This window comes from Lissotriton helveticus, chromosome 5_1 (genome assembly GCF_964261635.1).
Source record: "Lissotriton helveticus chromosome 5_1, aLisHel1.1, whole genome shotgun sequence".
Classification (NCBI taxonomy): domain Eukaryota; kingdom Metazoa; phylum Chordata; class Amphibia; order Caudata; family Salamandridae; genus Lissotriton; species Lissotriton helveticus.
Window position 1 is genome coordinate 939811120 of NC_136065.1, and position 17424 is coordinate 939828543.

At 46.3% G+C, this 17424-nt stretch overlaps 1 protein-coding gene across 7 annotated transcripts in view; it reads left to right on the top strand.

The window, feature by feature from the left end:
• CC2D2B (coiled-coil and C2 domain containing 2B) overlaps positions 1-17424 on the top strand; it is a 1917855-nt gene that overhangs the window by 1447965 nt on the left and 452466 nt on the right. For all 7 annotated transcript variants that reach the window (XM_078643430.1, XM_078643434.1, XM_078643435.1 and 4 more), the window contains one exon: positions 9538-9634. In XM_078643430.1, the coding sequence (XP_078499556.1) occupies positions 9538-9634 (97 nt within the window). The remainder of the gene's footprint in view (positions 1-9537; positions 9635-17424) is intronic.

Sequence of the window (17424 nt, forward strand, 5' to 3'; positions counted from 1 at the left end):
TGGGAGAGCACACCTCTAATTAAATGGTGGATCGTAAAGTATAAAACTAGAGCTTGTAATCCAAAGGTGCTACAGTGTAACACTTGCTGTCTGTCAAGTGTAGGTTAAACAAGAAAAGAAGATGCTGCCAGTGAAGGCGGCACACACTGTGCACTTTGCACTAATGTCCCGTGGGAGTTAAACAATGTAATGGGAAGATAATCAATGATAAATCACAATACAAACAATACTTCAAGTGTAGCAAAAACGATTTTATTCATCGAAGATGCATTAGAACTTCATCATAAACAGTTGTTCATACAATGAATGTAAATAACTTGATAGCAGCTCAAATTTGAGTCAGTAAACAGTCATTACATCATGACCATGTCAGAAACCAATACATTAGTGTGATACAATTTTCAAATGCTTGTGAATAACCTGATGCATTTCGGGACATTGGTGTCCCTTCTTCAGGGGAAATCTACAAAGGAAACAAGATACAGCTTACAACTTAATGCGGAACAGTAAATCTGATTAAACAAGAGACAACCTTGGAGGAAAAAACATTCTAAAGAATTTTGTTGTGGGTGAGAGGAAATTAGTGGCAAAAAGAAATTTGCAACCAAAGTGCCATGGTGAGACAAAGTTTTATCATACCATCACCAAGGTTGAGAGAGAAAAGAGGCCCTGTTTACGACCCCCTCCAATAAACAGTTGTGAAAAGCCTGAATGTGAGTAAAGGAAAACAAAATATACACAGAGTGCTACCCAAAAAGAAAACATAATAGATTCAAGTCGACGGACTGAGTCCACAGAAAATACCTGGCTGAGTGGTGTAAGGATAATGAAGAGAAATGTACGGCTGCACAGTCGTTAAAAAGGATGATCTGCGGATAAATAACCAGGCAGACTCTTCATCATAATACCCAGGAGGAGCGTATGGATACCTGCAGTGGATCGATGCGATGAGCTGAGCAGTGTTTTTCTGGGCCTGCGTAGCGGGGACCCGAATGCTGAGCCCGGGGCCTTCTCAAGACCGACGCTGGCATGAGGGGAGCAGTAGGAGAACGACGAGGTGAGCGGAGGCCCCCGGTCGGTGCCCGTTGCTGGTATCACCCCCCCCTGTTGGGTGGCCGCCCTCACTGTTGGCGCTGTGAGTTGGGCTGTGTGGCAGAAGCAGCGGTTGTAGGGCTCCCCTGGCCACGCTGTCGCAGTCTCGACCGAAACCGGTCCATTTAGTGCCGTAGAGCCATGGGGGATTCGGCGGGATAGAGAGGGTGGCCCTCTAGGTCTCGTTCTGGGCGCTGTGACGGCGCTGGGCTGGCCGGGTGTGCTGGCTCCCTCCCCCCCTTGGTTGGCCCTGGAGGCGGGGTAATACATCAGCCCACTGGTGTTGGTGCTGCGGCCTCTGTGTTTGGCCCGGGACGTGTGCTGGAGCGGGGCCCGCTGAGACTGGCCTCCTTTGTGATCTGGCGCCCGGTGTGGAGTGATGCTACCCTGAGTTTCCATGTGGCTGCTATCAGTCCGCAGTGATGGGACGCTCGGTCCTCCTGTCAGGCTGGGTTATAACGGGGCATGACGCGATTGAAAGAGACGCGCCCGGACACCCCCGCACTTTAACACCTTGGCTGAATCAGGGGACCCGCTGTTCCTGCTCTTTAGGCTGCCGGCTACGAGCACGCTGTGAGCAGTGTGCTATCACTGGAAGATTCCATCTGTGGTTGGCTGACTGGCGACGTGACACGATTGGACTCCTTCTAGGGGCGGCTAGATATCACCGGCTAATTGGGGCAGAGGCATCTGTCCGCTGTGGGGCCTAGTCTGCAGTGCAGACTGATTTGGTTCGGGGGTGCAGCCCTCTGCATCGTGGGTCCGAGTCGTGTTGCTGGGCCCGGAAGGCCGTAGACTTACCTACACCTGCACTGCTGTGATCCCGACTGGGGGTGCCCCCGCATCCATGCGCTATCTTGGGGGCACGATTCTGCCGATTTGCGCCTGTCCTTGTGGGCACAGACCGACTCGTTGAGCCATGGGGCGGAAGGATACCAAGCAGCAGATGCTGCCATTCGAAAAGGTCACAGATAATACATCTGAGACACTATGGACATGACCGAGGGGGCACAGGGCAATGAAGATGTAGACGACCCCACCTCGCTCACTGCTGCAATGCTTAGAGAGATGAGGGCTGGCTTCAAGGCTCTGGACAGCAGATTCAATGCGCTGGATAAGAGGCTGGCTGATATGGGCACAAAGGTTCAAGTGCATGACTGTCGGCTAGATGTCGTGGAGGCTCGAGTTTCAGATGTGGAGGACGGAGCGGCGCAGTTGCAGAAATGGCTATAGAGGGTGGAAAGGATTTTGAAGTAAGTGGCGATAAAGAATGGAGATTTAGAAGCCCGTAGCCGACGGAGCAACGTACGCATTATTGGCGTGCCAGAGACGGCCACAACTGGCTTCATGAATGTCTTTGTGGAACAACTACTATCGGATTTGTTTGGTAGAGAGTCCTTCAAGCAGGGCTTTGTGGTGGAACATGCCCACAGGTCGTTGGGTCCCCGCCCCAAACCCAGGCAGCCTCCCAGACCCATCAATGCTAGACTGATGAATTTCAGAGACAGAGACACTGCCCTTCGAGCCGCCCGTGAACGGGTGGAGGTCCAGTGGCAATTGCCATTATAGTATTCAGTATTGCCCGGCCGGCGTGGCGTTGCTATGTTCACGGTGTTTATGTGCAACGCCTATATTGCAATGTTTGTTCAAATTGCACTGTCCATTGGTTTGTGGAGTTGGATTCAGCCTCGCCAGAGAGAGGGTGAAGCTGGGTGGTGGGTAATGGGGAGGACATTTGCTGTTTATTCATGGTTTTTCAGGTATTGGTGCACAGATCAATGGTACATGGAGTTGGGTTAGATTGAACGGTCACATGCTTGTTGTAACACTCATTGAATGGCACAGTTAGGCTGGCAGCCCTGTCCTTCCGAGCTGTCTCTGGTGTTCTCGAATGTCAGAGGGTTGAACAATACTCGGAGGAGAAGGCAGGTACTCAATTATATTGCTAGACATAGTTTGCCTGCAGGAGATGCACTTGTCCAAGTCCGATGGGCCGCCTATGGCTGCAGGCCCCATAGGCATTTTTCCAATTACAGCAGTTATGCGAGAGGTGTGTCCATATTTATTCATAAAAGGGTTCCTTTCTCTCTGAGCAGGGTTATAGCTGATGGGGAGGGCGGCCTTTTGATAGTTACCGGCTCTCTGATGGGGCACAATGTGGCTCTGGTGTGCCTATATGGTCCCAATGTTGCTCACCTGAATTCTTCCACCCGTTGCAAGTGCACTTCCTGGCTCGGGATCCCTGCCTACTAATAATGGGGGGTGATTTTAAATTGTTGTTAGACCCCACTAGAGAAAGTACCTCTCCCCTCCTGACACTAAGCACCGCTCACGTCTCGCCCTGCAAGACATCTGTAGGCAATTCTCACTGGTTGATGTTGAACACACGCATCACTTGTCCTTCACTTCCTACACTCATTATTCTGGGTTCTACAACACCTGGACTAGAATAGACTACTGGTTGGTCTCACCGGGAGTCGCTGGTTGGTTCAGTGGGTTAGATAAAATGCCACAGTTGTTTTTGGACCATTCTCCCGTTCTACTTCGACTTAACATCCCGAGACCTGGGGAATATGAGCGACAATGGCGTTTTCCTGGGAAGGCACTCTAGGACCAGGTGTTTCTTGAGGAGGTGAGGGAGGCCATTGATGACTTTTCTGAGATTAACACATGGTCGGTGCATACATAGGCAGTACTCTGGGAGGGTTTTAAAGCTTATATCAGGGGGGTTTGTATAGCTAAGAATACAGGGGTCCTGAGAGATCTGTGATCCACCCTTAGCCGTATTGAGAAAGAAATTGCAGCCCTAGATTTGGAATTGCTAGAACGCGTGACAGAGGCCGGAGAGGCTCGACGGTTAGCTTTGATGGTGGAGTTTCGGGAGGCTGCAGAGCGGGAACTTTTATACCTCAGTAAACAGCATGTAGCCAGGAGGTATGATGAGAACGAACGGCCCGGTAAGATTCTGGCACCCACGCTCTGCCCTCCGCACAGTAAAGCCTATATCACTGAAATCAGAGGCCCGGATGACCAGTTGTTGCACTCCTCTCCGAAAACATGCTCCGTAAACATGCAACACTTCCCTGTCTCACTTTAAATCCTTGTAAGTCTCTAGAATTACTGGGGACCTCCGTGAGCAAGGAGATTATCTAGCGGAAATTGCTCTGGTTTACCTTGAAAGACATATGCAGGATTTGCTTGCCATTCCCATATCCCAGGAAAGTGTAGTGGAGGCGATTGATGCGCTAAGGGGTTCCTCGGCGCCCGGCCTTGATGGGTTCTCCGCGGATTTTTACAAAGCATATAAGGATATATTGGTTCCGCGGTTGATAGAGGTGTATGCCGAGGCACTTGAAGCTGGAATCCTTCCGCCCACTTTTAGAGAGGCTGTCATTATCCTTCTCCCCAAACCTGGCAAGGACCCTTCGCTCTGTGGCTCCTACCGGCCCTTGTCCCTGCTAAATCTTGATTATAAAATATTGGCCAAAGTAATTTCTATCCGGCTGTCTTTATTGATGGAATATATTATTTCACCAGCTCAATCTGGCTTCGTCCCCAATAGGTCCACTTTGCTCAATTTGCGGACCCTGTTTACAGTACTCCATAGGGTAGACCCCAATACACCGGCCGCTGCGGTGCTTCTGGACGCCGAGAAGGCATTTGACTCCCTTTAACGGCCTTTTTTTCTTTCGGTGATGTGCCGTATGGGAATACTTGAGTGTTTTTTCTCTACTGCCGCCCTTCTATACATGGAACCCACAGCTAGACTACGCCTCAATGGTACAATCTCCCAGTCTTTTCGCCTGTCCCGCGGTACAAGTCAGGGCTGTCCCTTGTCCCCATTACTTTTCATTTTAGCGATGAACCCTTTGGTGTGGCATTTCCAAGAGAAGCATTTGCAGTTTCGAACAGGCCCTCTTTTGGTGTCATTGTAAGCCGATGATACAGTTTTATACGTGCAGCACCACCAACTTAACCTCAAACCTATTATCAGGGAAATTCTTCGATTTGGCAGGTTCTCCGGGCTTAGTATTAACTGGCACAAGTCCATGATTTTTCCGTTAACAAACAGCACGGCTGCATGGGAATGCGACTTTCCATTGGAATGGTGCCATGACGCGGTCAAATATCTTGGGGTTTACGTACATTTAGATGTGGCTACCATCATCAGGTTAAACTATGGGCGTGCGATTAGCTCGTTGGAATCACAAGTTGAGAGGTGGCTGCGTCTACCTTTGTCGATGGCGGGTAGAGTGGCCATTATCAAAATGTTAGTCCTCCCGAGATTTGTATATCTTTTTAACAACATTCCCATCCCTCTTACCCAGTCATTCTTTTTGCAGCTGCGGCAACTTCTTTTGCGATTGGTATGGGGGGCAAGAGACCACAGGTGAACTGGCAGACTCTGACTCTCCCATATGAGAGGGGTGGGTTTGGGGTCTCGGATATGTATTTATACTATTTGACAGCGCAGTGCTGCTATTCCTATGCATGGTACCACCCAGACGCCCGAATCCCTTATTTGAAGCCATAGGCGGATCTGGTACTTCCGCAGAAACTGTCCAGAGTTTTACCTAAGGGGATCCCGAGGGACCCGCGGGACATTCAGACAGTATCCACCACTAGTTGGGCATGGGAGAAGCTACGTTGACTATTGGGCTTGGACCTATTATATTCCCCGGCATTGCCACTCCCAAATCCCCCATTGCTCCCCATCACAGGTGAAAAATTAGTGCAAAGCACATTGGCGAAATTTCAAATTCATACGATAGGTGACCTCTTCCCCGAAAACCATGTATTCTCAGTGATGGAGGAGACGCAATTCCAAGACTGCTCCTTTATGGATGTCTTTGTTTTGTGACGTATGCATTCCATGTTACGGGCTGCCTTCCCCACATTTCCTGTTGCCCCCGAACCTGCCTCTCTGCTAACGTTAATTATCGAAAGTCCAACTGGCACGAATTTGATTTCCAAAATGTATAAACGATGTATCATGGATCGCCCCTTTCTGATGTTAGAATTCACACGGCATGGGAACTGGATTTGGGCCGCCATATTACTGATGACCAATGGTAGCAATGCTGCAAGGTCACAAGGGAGGTGTCCCTGAAGAGTAGGCATAAATTGCTACATTTTAAATTTCTCCGCAGGATGTACCACACCCCGACTTGGTCCCACAAGATAGACCCTTCTAGATCACATCAGTGCCAGAAATGTTCTGCTCCATATGCAGACTTTGCGCACCTATCCTGGACCTGCCCAAACTTACAACACTATTGGGTACAGATACACGCCACACTGGGAGACATGCTTTCTTTGACCCTGGTCCCTACACCGGAAATTGCACTGTTGGGCTATATGGTTAATTTCCCCAAGAAGGTCAGAAGGTTCGCAGCACTCTGATTCCTGTTGGCCAAGCGAGAGGTGGCATTAATGTGAGCAGGAAGAAAGCACCTACATAACAGGCATGGCTTCGCAGTTTAGCGTACTGTAATGTGAATTGCGAGGAGTATGCGACCCTCATGCCCTGTTCCTCACGACCTATAGATATATGGGCCCGTACAGAGCGTATATTACCAAAAAAAGCAGTGAATCTGACACGCAGGTTGAAAACCGCATTGTTCCTGAAGGGGTAGGTTAGAAGAGATATTACGAATTGCCTTTTCATGACACGGTTTTTCCTATGTTTCTATGCATGTATGCCAATGCAGTTCGGCGTGGGGTTTTGGGTTGGGAAATGGTACAGCAGCGGGGACGCCCTGAGGTGTGGAGGTGGGACTGTGACAGATGGTGTGATATCACTGCAGGCTATTTGGTAATCTAGCTCGACCTGCGTCCCTATTCATTTTTACTGTTGCCATAGGTTCTTACATGTAACATATATTACATCACAATTGTATGAGAAAGCGCCTTAACAATGTACCTCTGTGATCATTGCTTTTTGTATGAATAAAACTGAAAAATAAAGATTTAAAAAAAATAATAATAATTATGTTGATAGGACTATTTAAACCTGGTATGAGAGTATGGAAAATGAATGGGTCAACAATTGAATCAGCAAAATCTTATAAGTATCTAGAAATTGCGTTTGATGATAGAGTCTCTTTTCAACATAATTTAAGTAATCTAAAGGCCAAAGCCACAGCACTTTCATTTGCTTTTAGAACACTGCGAGATAAGCTTGTATGTACTAGTTATGAGCACTTAGCTAAAGTAATGAAGGCAAAGTTGATCCCCTCTCTAGCCTACGGGCCAGTAATTTTCCAAGGTAAAGACACCAAAATCCTTCAAAATTTACAAATTAAAGTTTTTAAGTTTATTTTTAAGACTCTGAAAAACACTGGACATGCTAATGTCCGACTGGAGTTCGGTCTGGCCAGCCAAACTCTAGTGAGCCAATCAGCATTTTTTAAATGCTTATATTTGTTATTTTTATCTGACCCTGGCACTCTTGCAAATCTGTGATGGTAAGAACTTATAATAAAATATGATTATGCACGTGTTTGGAGATCTTACCTAACTGAGTGCTTACATACTTTTTAGCTTCCAGCCTTTTGGTCATTTGTATGGAAATAAAACAGCTTTCAAACATTTATTAATATAATCAACACATTTCTTATCCTTACAATTGGATAAGGAGGCCATCGCAGTAAAAAAGCATGCCTGATCGGTCATCAATTTGTTCGATAAAATAGAGCCCCAACCATACTTACTCTCTTACTCACAAACATTCATAAACTGATTCATTTCTTAGGCTAAGATTTGGCCGATACCCAACAAAGGACAGAACTTTACGATGGATACAAAAGTGGACAACATACAGTTGTAGATTATGTGGTCTCCCCAATGAAATGCTACTACAAATTGTATGTATTTGTCCCCGACTAGGACATGAGTGGCAAGCATTTTTTAAATTTGCCTTCAACAAACATGAGATGAGAAGTGTTGTCAAGCTATTATATTCTGTCTCCCTGGGAAATCAATCCACCTTACAAAGCAATTTGTTAACTTTATTCTCATAGCAGATAAAATGTTGCATTGGACTCAAAATTATCATGGATAGATATTCAAAGTAGTAATGACTTGTGTGCACAATTATCTATCTGTTTATTGATTGACAGTGGTAAAAAACATGTAATAAACCACGTTGGATTAGATTTTTGACATGTTCAGTGACATTTTTTCAATCCCCACTAAACTGATGTTGAATGCAAGAATGACTCATATGCACGGAAACACTTTATTGAACTATCACCTGTCCATTGATCTACAGTGTATATTATTTTGCTATTTGCCTCATGAAATGTGATTTTACCTATCTTCTACTTCATTGAGATGTAAGCATGGAGAATGTTTTATTGATTCCTTTTTCCATGGAAACACTTATTCCTTGTCGTTTTTATTGAGCTACAGTGTTTATATTCTATCTGACTTATGAAATGTGACTTTAACAAGTGCTGTTAAGTTTGGAGAAGTAAGCACAGAGGCACTCTATTGATCTGGACCCATAAATTCCACTAACTGATGTGGAGAGTTGTAATGATCTGTATGCATGGAAGCACCTCATTGAACATCTATTTGCTCACAGAATTACAGTATTTTAGTTCTATCTGATCATGAAATATAATTATAAGAATGCCCTAATACAATATGTAATTAGTAGAATGAAATGCTTTTTATTAATCAGACACTTAAGATTTTCATTCATTTTTACAAGTTTTTTTAATGATTTTCATAAGAAACAACGTTGCTCCTCTGAAAGTAGACGTCAGGGATGGAGCGAGGCATGCCCATCTAGTGGCTGAATAGAATTGCTCAGTCTGGACCGTGAAAACCTGGGATCAAACTTGGCTTCTACACTTGCTCAAATTGTGAAAATACTCAACATTAAATGGTGTAAAAGCGATTTCATCTTTGCTAATGAATGTACCACTGCACTTTCATCCCACTTCCTCTACCATAACCATTCTTATTATATGTTCACTTGGATAACATTCATCTATGTTATCCACTGAGCATTTCAGTGAGGAATATGTTACCCTATATTTTTCTTGATAGGCTATATAAACTGCATGAATGCTGGTCCACTTTCAGAAGACCAAAAGATAATTATTACCCCAAAAGAAGAATCTGAAGACTGATATAACATCATACCATAGTGTAGCTACTGTAGCCCAGAAACCCTTAATGGGTGATTATTCATTCATTTATTTATTCACTGTTAGTTTTTTGTTCAGAACAACTTGTATTTTAATGATTGTCAAAGATTCATTGACTACCACGATGTAAGTACAGAACAGATGTCAAAATGAATCCATCCAAATTGATGTTTATACTGCAAGGTATTTTTTTTTCATTTTACTTTCTATTTGTTTTGTTAGTCAGGATATACACATTCAATGAAAGCAAACTGCTGAATGTCTCTAATTTAATTTATTTTAATAGACCTTCAGCTGTTCCCGGGCCTTCTTGGACCATGTTCGAGGTCACCAGTAACAGACATATGCAAAAGAAATCACAGACAAATATCATGTTAGATGAAGTAAGTATTACCCAAATAAAAAGCTTTGATAGAAACAATTGAGATACGACGAGGTCTTAAATCTAAGCATTTTAGAATTAGGCTTATGAACCTTTCGGTATTTACTCCTTAATCATTTTGGGGAGTCAATAAAAAATAAATACTGTGTATGGGAGTGTATGTAAATTGTGGTTGTCCATGCATACTCCTTCTGCACTCTAAATACTCCTGTGGGGAATTTCTGATGGATACATCTGCCTGTGGATTCCTCACCTTTTGAATATCCCCTGCACCAGCATTCCGCGGAAACTTTTTCTAGTTCCCCACGACGACGAGGTTGTCACAATACTATGGCTCCACTAGCGACTCCGTATGACATCACTGGAGCCATAAGAGAGCCTCGTCGGCGTGATGACGTCAGTTCCCTTTTTTCTGTGCCGTCGACGAGTAACAGTTTTCTGGGACTCTCAATACTGTGTCGAGTTACTTTGTTGTTTCTCCGGTTTTAACTGTTGCTTTGCAATGGCGACTTTGAGGAAGTCAGGATTTAAGCCCTGTAGAGAGTGTGGGGGTCATATGTCCATCACTGACCCCCATGAGGACTGTTTGTGGCGTCTGTCGTCAGACCACGACGTGGAGGGCTGTTCCTGCTGTCGTAAAATGAACCCAAAGACTCTGAAAGAACGGGAGGCCAAGCTTTTTATGGCAAAAGCAAGGAAGGAGAAGAGAGGGTGAAAAAGATCCAAATCGAAGTAGAGGTCGTCGACTTCGCATGCTTCGAAGTCAAGGAAGCACAAGAAGTAGAGGAGGCATGGCTCTCGGTGCTGTTCGTCGTAGGAAAAGACTTTGAGATCACCTTCTCCGGCTCCTCAAAGTCGTTAAAAAGGCTTTGTGTCTCCTTTGCCATCTCCTCAGGTGACTCCGGAAAAATCTCCTTCTCCAAAAGGTACTCCGGTGTGGTCGTCGACACCGAGGGGCTCTCCTGAGTCGGAGGGCTTGCCAGTTCAGGATGATCCTTCTCCTGTACACCAGACTGAAATTGAGGCTCCGCCAGTGGATACTGCTGTTCTGAAGTCAGATGCTCCTTGTGTGGATGCTGACTCGGCTCTGTATCCTCAATTACCTACTCCAGGTTAAGATACTACGCATTTTTTAAAATGTAATGTATGATGTGTTTGCCAAGGCAGCCTTCCCCTCCGGAGCACCTTCAGGTCCTGTGGGTCCGCTGGCCTTCAATGTGGGCGTGCCTCAGCATTATGCCCAGGTACCCTTCGTGCCAACTTCGCCGTCATGGCAGTTTTCGGCTCCGAGATTTTCGACGCTGTATATGGAGTCCCCGGCACCATCTGGTGGGCCTTCCTCTCTGCCTCGTACTGCACCGATTCCACCTTTGGATCCTCCTTCGACGCTGGCTCCAGAGTTGTTGGCCCCGCGTGTGGTGCCGCGGACGCTGCAACCGAGGTTCCGCTTGAGGAGAGAGGTGCAGAGACTGTTGGAGAGGAACCGTATCAGAGAGAGGAGGTTGAAGAGGGTGAGATAGAGGAGTCTGTTGATGATTACAGAGGGATTCAGGAGGCAAGTGGCCTGGACACCTCCCCAGAGTGGGAGCTTTCTTCTTCAAGGGCTGCTCCACTTCAAGAGGTAGCTCCATATCATACCATTATCAGAAAGGCTGCAGAGCTTTTGGACTTGCAGCTGCCTACAACAGAATACAAGCCAAATTTGCTCATGGAAGTTTTGCATTTGCCATCTTCGATAGTTGAGCCATTGTTGCCTTTTAATGAGGCTTTAACTGAGCCTATCCTGGAAGTGTGGTGTAAACCGCTCTCTTCTCCTGCTGTATCTAAATCTGTGGCAAAGAGATATACGTTGCTCCAGGAGACCCTCCATTTCTTTCTACACATCCGTCTCTGGAAAGTTTGGTGGTACAGGCATCCTGTTTAAAAAAATCTTAAGGCGCTTTTCCTCAGGCTCCTGCTGACAAGGACTCTAAAAAGTTGGAGCAATCGACTAAGAAGTTCTTTTCTTCCTCTTCATGGCACTAAAATCAACCAATGATACTTGTTTGTTGGGATGTTACATACATGCATTGATGTATTCGGCTAAGCAATTGGTGCCCAAGTTGCCTGATGAAGAGCTGGGAAATTTTATGGAGGTTCTATTAGATGCTCAGGCTGCTGCTTGACAGGTTTTACAGTCTGGCCTGGATACAGCTGATTCAGTGGTAAGGGTTATGAGCTCCTCCATAGTTACCAGGAGACAGGTTTAGCTTAGATCCTCTGGTTTTTCCCCAGATGTACAGGCTAACCTTCTTGATTTGCCCATTGATGGTTCAAAACTTTTCGGGAAGAAGGCTGATTCTGCTCTTCAGAGGTTCAAAGATAGCAAAGTCACGGCAAAATCCTTAGGGTTACAAACGCATTCAAGGGGGTTTGGATATAAGAACTATCAAGGGTTTGGAAGGCCTTCCTTTCGTAGCTTGCGACAACCTCAGCAACAAGAGCAGCAAAATCCTCTTTATAATTCCTATAGAGGAAGAAGGAGGGGTCGCCAACATGGGTCAGTCCATAATCTCTCCTCCTCCTCTTCTACCTCCCCTGCTCGCTCAGGTAACACAGGAAACAGCCCTAGATCCCCCATCCTGGAACATGTGGGTTCTGTAGGGGGTCGGTTGTCTCACTTTCTACAGGTTTGGATATTGGTCACGTCAGACCTTTGGGTTTTAAACCTTGTAGAGAATGAGTACGCCCTTCCCTTTCGGGAATTTCCTCTTTACTCTCCTTGCCAAGGTTTCTGTTCGGAGTACCATTTACTTCTTCTTCAGAAGGAGGTCCTTACTTTGTTACAAAAAGGTGTGATAGAGGTGGTTCCAGAGCAGGAAAGGGGTCAGGGATGCTACTCTCTGTATTTCCTAATCCCCAAAAAGGATGGCAGGTTACATCCGATCCTCGACCTCAGTGTCTTGAATTTTTACCCCAAACAGGAGAAAATCAAGATGCTGACCCTTGCTCAGGTTCTTCTGGTGCTGCAGCAAGAGAACAGGATGGTGTCTATCGATTTGCAGGATGCGTACTTTCACATCCCCATTCTGAAGTCGCACAGGAAGCATCTCTGTTGTACTGTAGGGTCGCAGCACTACCAGTTTGCAGTCCAACTATTTGGTCTTACTACTGCACCTCGAGTCTTCACGAAGGTGATGGCAGTAGTGGCATCTCAGGAGGTCAGGGCTCCCGGTTTTCCCTTACCTGGATAACTGGCTGCTCAAGGCAGAGTCACCGGAGATGGTGCTTCATCATCTGCAAGTGACAGTCAACTGTTGTTCAACTTGGGTTTTTCAATAAATGTGCCCAAATCTCACCTGGTGCCTTCTCAGTGCAACCTGTTCATAGGGGCGGTACTGGATACTACTTTGTGTCGAGCTTTTCCACCTTCACAAAGGATTCTTGACATTCAGGAGATGATTCCTTTGTTTCACGATGGAGCGGTTGTTCCAGTCCTGAAGGTCCTTCGCCTGCTCGGTCTGTTCACTTCCTGCATTCTGTTGGTCAACCATGCACGCTGGCAAATGAGGGCACTCCAGTGGTGCCTCCGTAGGCAGTGGTATCAACACAATGGAGGTGTCAGGGAGTCAGCTTGAATCTCCTTGACACACTGCAGTGGAGCTGATTTGGTGGAGGGTGCAGGCCAACCTGTCTCAAGGAAAGCCCTTTCAGCCTCCTTCACTGGTGGCCACAGTGATCACGGACGCTTCCACTTTAGGGCGGTGTGCTCATTTGGGGGATCTGGAGGTCAAAGGTCTTTGTTCTCCAGAGGAAAGGTTGCTTCACATCAACCTTCTAGAATTGCAGGCGATACGTTTGGCACTGAAGGCTTTCCTTTCTTACATTCGCGATCAGACTCCGAAATGAGGAGGGAGGGCCACTTTGCGCGCTCTATCCTCCAGGATTCTTTATTATAGAAGGGTGGACACCCTCCTCCGGGAGTGGGACTGCTGTGGGATTCTATTCAAAAGGTGAGGAATCCACAGGCAGATGTATCCATCAGAAGAGCAAGTTACTTACCTTGGGTAACGCTTTATCTGGTGGATACAGTATCTACCTGTGAATTCCTCACTGACCCACCCTCCTCCCAGATATCCACCCTTGTATACCTTAAAGGTGGCTTTGTTTAGCATGTTTGTTTTGCATTGTCTATTCTATCTATCTTTGTGTATTTATAAGAAATGCTTTTATTCTATGGCTTTCCGCTTTATTTTACACTATGTGTATTGGTATGAATTTTGTGTACTGTGTATACTTTCAATCTGTTGTGGGTCCACCTGTTCGCCTCGGAGGCACGGAAAAAATGGGTGGAACTGACGTCATCACACCGACGAGGCTCTCTTATGGCTCCAGTTACGTCATACGGAGTCACGAGCGGAGCCATAGTATTGTGACAACCTCGTCGGCGTGGAGAGCTAGGGTAAAGTTTCCACGGAATGCTGGCGCAGGGGATATTCAAAAGGTGAGGAATCCACAGGCAGATACTGTATCCACCAGAAAAAGCGTTAAGTAACTTGTTCTTCAGTCTCATAAATTCATGAAACCAGTGCATCATTTGAGCCTATGTTTGCCGGTGTGGCCCCCGGCACTCGTTTTTGTGGACCAGCACTTATTTTTCCTCCTCAGATATTGACCACAAGCAAGAGAGGTGAAAAGCAGGAAAGAAGGAGAGAAAAAAAGAAATAATGGGCACAAAGGGAGAAAGCAGGGACCATCAAGAGTGAGATAGAAGGGCAGCAGTAGGTAGTGGATTAAATAGGCCTGAGTATTCGGTTCTTAATTTGTAAAGGAAACAGTGCTGGTGCCAAAAGCCTGCTGTTGGTGCAATTAAACATTGGTGTGCCAAATGCCCAAGCTGCTAGTCTTAAACTAACCCATGGGTTGTTTAATCCAGTACCAGACACTCCCTGCCCCTTTATCTCACTCTTTCAGGTTCCTGCTGCTCCCTTAGTGGCAGGTTTTCAGTCTTTCTCTTTCCCGATGTTTTTTTCTCTTCCTTGCTCTCAGTAATTATCTGATGTCGAAAAATAAAGGCTGTTCCACAAAAATAAGTGCCCATATATGAGTGCTGATGGTCCCCACCAGCAGTGGTGGCTGGTGACATTTGAAAGTGGTGAGTCGTAAAAGTTGCGGCGGAGTGCACTGTAGCGAGCAAGCCTGGGTTACATAAGAGAGGTTCTGGAGGGTTCTCCCCAGAGAAAACTTTGGAAAGCGTGGACAAATGGTTCATTTTCAAGCAAATTTGAGAATGGAAGAAGATTAATAAAGCAATTGTGGGGTCAATTTAGGTAAAAAGGGGTTCTTTGGATTAGTGTTGGCAAATCAATAGTAGGCATTGGCATAAGTGCTGGGTACTATTACCAGCAACCACCAGCTCATATTTAGCATTGTCTGAGCTGAACTTAACACTATGCATCGAAGGAATGTGGCAGCCAGCATCATTGAAACAGAGCTTTGGGCACCATTACTTCTTCTTTTACAAATTTAGCTTTTTTTTATGTGCTTAACGGGTGGAAAACGTTACTAAACACTCAAGAACTTAGGAGGATTAGCCAAGACTGCGAGCATGGCAGACATGTGAGCTCTGAACTCCTTCTCGGCCTAACTGAAATCCTGTTCCAGCAAGCAGTGAGACTGTAATTGGCCCGTCTTGCAAAGCAGACTATCCCTGGCACTGCCTTGCGGACACCGATGAGATGGCTGTGCTCTGTCTAGTAGTGGCATTGGAACGAGCCTCTAGAGATGCGACAGAGGGGCCTAGGCAGACGTACGACAGTTCGGGCCGATGCGTCGAAAAGAATAATTGAACCCTGAGTTCCCAGGAATATTCCTCCTGCCTTAGCCTCTACACCTCGCTGGAAACGCCGGCACTAAGCAGCGACCTGGCGCAAGGTAAGCAATCGTCCCTAAACCGGTGTGGAAAACGTGGTGCATGGTCCCAGCCCGGGCTGCCTGCAGTGTTCGACGAGGGAGGTCAGGGCCAAGAGCGAGGCCCTGAGAAAGAGTGGTCTGGTGAGAGTCGGTAGCGTAACAGAGAATTGGAATACCTCCTGGTTCCTGGAGTGCATCATCCACAAGCACTGCCCTGCCCGGAGCGTCCAATCACCCCGTGAAGAGCCAGAGACCAAGATCCACAATCCTCCAGCCAACACATGTGTCTCTACTTCAGTTTGGAGGGGACTCGGGAATGGACGGCAGAGAGGCCAGGGCCACTACCGGGGCTCAGTAAGAATGTCACAGAGTACTGGTGAACCTGGAGGCCTAGTAGAGAGGCCTCCGAACACTCGATATTGAGACCTCCAGTACAGCAGGCCTATTTGGGACAAGAGGGGTGATGGGAGTGCTGTAAAGAAAGCAAACTTAATCAGTAGATCCGAGCGGGAGACTGCCCGACACCTCTCCAGAACCTTGAACCGATTCATTCTCCTACCCTGCCTCCATCCTGGGTGAATACATTTATTTATTTATAAAGTTTTATATAGCGCAAACAAGATCCCGAAGGATATCAGAGCGCTTTACAAAAGGATGGAAGGAAGATAATAAATGCAATATCGACATCAAGTAGGAATAACAAACAGCTTCTGTGACTTTGGAAGGAACTAACCAGACACCTGTAACTGGCTCCAGGTTAGAATTGACAGACTAATCTTTACGACAGAACCAGCAACCTCATGGAGGGGTATTTGGGGAAAACTAAAGTTCTGTTGAGGGGCACCTTAACTTGTTCTAGGATAATGGAAACTCCGCAGTTAAGGCCTCGATCAACTGAAACTTCCATGAGGTACCCCACTACTAGACTCCAGTCCTCAGTGAACGAGATTGAATCAGTTACACACAAACTGAAATTCTTGCAATGAGTATTGATGAAAATCTAATGGCCAAATGACAATTGTTACCTGGGCAGTTAACAAGGTGAGTAATTTGGGTATAACATTCAACACTATTGAGGCACAGTACCCACTCATGATAGGTCACATGAACAGAGGTCCACAACAAGCCAAAAAAATGCCCCACAGTTGGTCATTCCTGTAATTAAACAAGTGCACAAACTGCTCTATTGTCTGTACTTGATCTCATTGTTATGGTCACAGAATACAGGATGTACTTAAATTGAGTACAACACCGGTCATAAAGGGAGACCATGACATGAGCACATCTGCTAAAATGTTTAGATCTCAGCGTTTAGATCTCAGCGCAGCGTACGGAATTAACTACTAACTCAAAAAAGGGGAGTGGTGGCTAATCGGAACAGCAGGTTCCTGTATACATAGGGAAGACTAGGGCCCCGTCCGCACATGGCCTTACTAAGACGACACCTAGGAGACCCCCACTATTTAAAAACCCGGAGCGAGAACAAAAACATGTCTCCTTAATACCAGTGTAGTGGGGTCGCAGAGAAGAGAACCACGTACAGCCCCCCTTTGTTTTACACTAAAAAACAAAAGAAAAAGCATGCTAGACCTATACTGAGGCAGCGTGCCCAAACAAAAATAGAAACAAGGGGGGATACTACCAGCCACAAGAGAACCCTCTCTGGTGCCTCAGGGAAGGGAAACCAAGGAAAGCAATGGCGCAGAAGTCTCTCTCCATTCACAACTGGAAAGGGCGTTGGCCGCCATAGTGGATACCAAAACAGCCCTACAACAAGATATTGGGGTGTTCTCGGTGGGCCTAGGTCTCCTGCAGGCAGAGCACCACAAGTTGGTGGATAGAGTGAAAGGAGTTGAGAGCTCAATAACGGAGCTACAGCCCGAACAAAAACTGAGCACT